The 3126-nt window shown below is 34.8% G+C and overlaps 1 protein-coding gene across 2 annotated transcripts; it reads left to right on the top strand.

Annotated features, from left to right (window-relative positions):
* Positions 1 to 401: 401 nt before the first annotated feature.
* On the top strand, positions 402 to 2356 carry LOC132188613 (pseudo histidine-containing phosphotransfer protein 6). Of its 2 annotated transcripts, XM_059603124.1 has the most exons (5): positions 402 to 578; positions 676 to 806; positions 911 to 1054; positions 1864 to 1936; positions 2038 to 2356. In XM_059603124.1, the coding sequence occupies exons 1-5, from the start codon at positions 510 to 512 to the stop codon at positions 2089 to 2091; spliced, it is 471 nt and encodes a 156-aa protein (XP_059459107.1). In that variant the 5' UTR covers positions 402 to 509; the 3' UTR covers positions 2092 to 2356. The 2 variants fall into 2 exon arrangements, with proteins under 2 accessions (XP_059459107.1, XP_059459108.1); XM_059603125.1 differs by lacking the exon at positions 2038 to 2356 and having other exon boundaries at positions 911 to 1058.
* The last annotated feature ends 770 nt before the right edge of the window (positions 2357 to 3126 follow it).

Here is a 3126-nt window from a genome sequence, read left to right as displayed (position 1 = left end):
GTGTATATAATCGAGATCGAGAGAGCAGATATCGACATGCGGCTTTCACCATCTAAAACTCTCACATGATTAATTTACAATAGATAGACGCTATTATAGTCACGCTCAAATAAATTAACTACTGATGTAATTTTTCCTCCTCTGACCATTTATTAAGAATTTTTTTTTTTACCATACCATGCAATGAATTTATTTATTTCCCCCTGAGCCCCACGCAAAGGACATGTTGTAGTACGACACTACCTAAGAAGGGCCAAAAGCTTTTGGTGCGTGTAAAAAAACAATACACAAGAGTTTTTACTTTACTCCGTTGCAAGAGTGGGGCCCTGCTCCACTGGTTTGGCTTTAAATAGTTGTTATGAGCACGTTGTATTCCCGCTCTTCATCAACTACACAAAACCCTAAACCCCGAAGCCAAACGAAGAAGAATAAATCCCACCTTTTTCTGCTGTTTAATTCTTTTTTTTGTGTTCAACAAGTGAATTGCCAAGACGGGTCTTCCTGTGTGGATGCTCGGGTTGGGTATGGATCGGTTGCGGGCCGACATGAATCGTCTACTGGCCTTACTCTTCCACCAGGTAATGCTCAATCCGACCATTAATTTCTTATTTCTGCTGTGTTTTTTTTGTCAGCTGACAAATATTGTAATGGGGTTGGTTTGGTTTTGGTGTTTAGGGAGTGCTGGATGAGCAATTCTTGCAGCTTCAGCAGCTACAAGATGAGAGCTCCCCGAACTTTGTCTCCGAGGTTGTCAACATCTATTTCCATGAGTCGGAGAAGCTCTTAAAAAACCTCAGAGCACTCTTGTGAGTCTTTCTCTCTCTCTCTCTCTCTCTCTCTCTAGACAGAAACATCTGTGTTTGAATTTGAACATTGGTTGCTTAATGCTTGTTTTTTGGTGACGGGACAGGGTGGAGAGGGAGTTCTCGGACTACAAGAAAATGGGAATCCATTTGAATCAGTTCATGGGAAGCAGCTCCAGCATCGGTGCCAAGAGAGTCAGAAACGTATGCGTTGCGTTTCGCGCCGCTTCTGAACAGAACAACCGTGCCGGGTGGGTGCGCTATTTCCTCCTCTTTACTCGCGCTTCCATCACTTTTTCGGATTGCGGGATTACACCAAATTATCTCTAATTGTAAGACAAAATATACGAGACTCACATGTCTAAAAATTTTTAGTTGTCCAATTATTTATTCAGGCACGCGAGTTTCATATAAAATGTCTTATATTACTTGTTTAAATTACTAGTAATTTAAGTAGAAGAATTCATTATCTTCTTCCTGTGAATTTCAGGACAAGGAAAGAGTCAAAACATTATCAAATAACTCTTGTCGTAAAACGCTGTATAAAATTAAAACTTCTTCTTTCTTTTTTTTTTTTTTTTATCATTTTAAAATAATTTTTCAACGTGAACACTTAAGAACACCCTAAAAATGATTACCGAACACAACATTTGGCTTTAAGTATTACCTTTTTACTAAGAAAGAGAACAAGAAATGTTGCTTGATTTAGAGATTTTATTTTGTATGGTCCGATTATTTATTTGGAAAATGTGAGTTTTATATAATACGTCGTATATTATTTGTCTAAATTATTAGTAATTTGAATAGAATGATTCATCATCTTCTCTCCCTTGCAAGAATGACATAAAAGCTAGAACATTATCAAACGCTAAAAAAAATTTAAAATTTCTTTTATTTTATGGGTTATCAAACACACCGCTGGCTTTAAGTAAGTATTGCTTCGTTTTTTTTTGTTTTTTGTTTTTTTGACTAATTAATATTAAGAAAGAGAAGAACAAATGATGGTGATTTATTAGAGAAATTATTATGTCTTTTTACGATGTGGGATTTTGGTGATCAGGTGTTTGAGAGCTTTGGAGCTGCTAGAACATGAGTATTGCTACCTGAAAAACAAATTGCACGAACTGTTCCAAGTAAGTATACACCTCAAACCTTTAATGTTCTCTTTTGTCTTCTGGCATCATATCTGGTCCATTAAAGACTAAAATCTAGTTGGTTTGATGAAACATTACAGATAGAACAGCAAAGAGTTTTGGCAGCCGGAGTTAGGTACCCGATGCACAACTAAAAGCGAGCCATAATAACTGCAGGGTATTTGAGTGCCACCGCCGTTGTTCGAGGTTCTTTCTTTGTTGATCCCCCCGCCCCCCCACAAAGAAAAAAAAAAGAAAAGAAGTAGACATGCATGTAATGTACTTCATAGGAAATCGAGAAGGGAGGAGCTGTCTTCAATGTAGAGTTGTTGTTTTGTCTTGAATAATGTTGAATGCGAATCAATTGGGTGTACTAACTCTGATGTCAAACTATAATTACCATCTTTTTCTAATGGAGCTGTCATTTTCCTACCACATTAAAAACCAGCATCAAAATCAGCTATGGAGCTGTCACTCTCCCTTTCTTTTTCTCTGACCAATCCATCAATAATTCGGTATCGTCTGGGCAAACTTTGATGATACTGGTGTGGTGGTAAAAAGAGGAGACCAACAAGTTCAAAGGAGGTTTTTCTTTTCCTTTTTTTTTTGATAAGGTATTAAAATAAAATTAATTCTAATTATTTTGTGAGTATTATGTTTAAAGTTATTTGTTAATATTTTTGTATTTTGTTTTTACTAAAAAGAAAAGAGTAAATAAATAAACAGAAACTTTCTAAAGAAACATTATTATCAAATGATGCAAAAGTCTTCCTAGTCAAGTTTTCTTTCAGGGTGTGTTTGGCAAAGGAATGGGCCAGACTTAATCTCAAGATTCAAAAAATTCATCTTAAAATCAACTTAACATTTTTACTTTTTACATCACATCAATTACTTTTTTATTACTATTTAAATAAAAAAATCATTACAAAACAAAATTTTTTATACAAAACAAATTTTTTTCTCTTTTTGTTTATACATTCACTTTTTATTACTATTCATAAAATAAACATTAATAAACAACACATCCACAACACAAGCAATTTGGTTATGAAGCGGGAAACCCTAAGAACAAATCAAAAGAAAAAATCACAACCAAACTCGAGAACTCATCATCATGAAGAATATTCAAAGTACACACAAGAAACTTACAAAACCCTTTTGAAAGTCTAAAACTCCGTATATATGACAAC

This window comes from Corylus avellana, chromosome ca7, assembly GCF_901000735.1.
Source record: "Corylus avellana chromosome ca7, CavTom2PMs-1.0".
NCBI classification, from domain to species: Eukaryota; Viridiplantae; Streptophyta; class Magnoliopsida; order Fagales; family Betulaceae; genus Corylus; species Corylus avellana.
The sequence above is the reverse complement of the archived record's forward strand: the minus strand, read 5'-3'. Positions and strand labels throughout refer to the sequence as shown.

What these genes read in the sequence shown, in the direction of transcription:
- LOC132188613 (XM_059603124.1), top strand. Translation starts at nt 510, where the DNA reads ATGCTCGGGTTGGGTATGGATCGGTTGCGGGCCGACATGAATCGTCTA. An exon ending in AAAAACCTCAGAGCACTCTT is followed by an intron (nt 807 to 910) that starts GTGAGTCTTTCT and finishes GTGACGGGACAG; the next exon opens with GGTGGAGAGGGAGTTCTCGG. An exon ending in GAACAGAACAACCGTGCCGG is followed by an intron (nt 1,055 to 1,863) that starts GTGGGTGCGCTA and finishes TTTGGTGATCAG; the next exon opens with GTGTTTGAGAGCTTTGGAGC.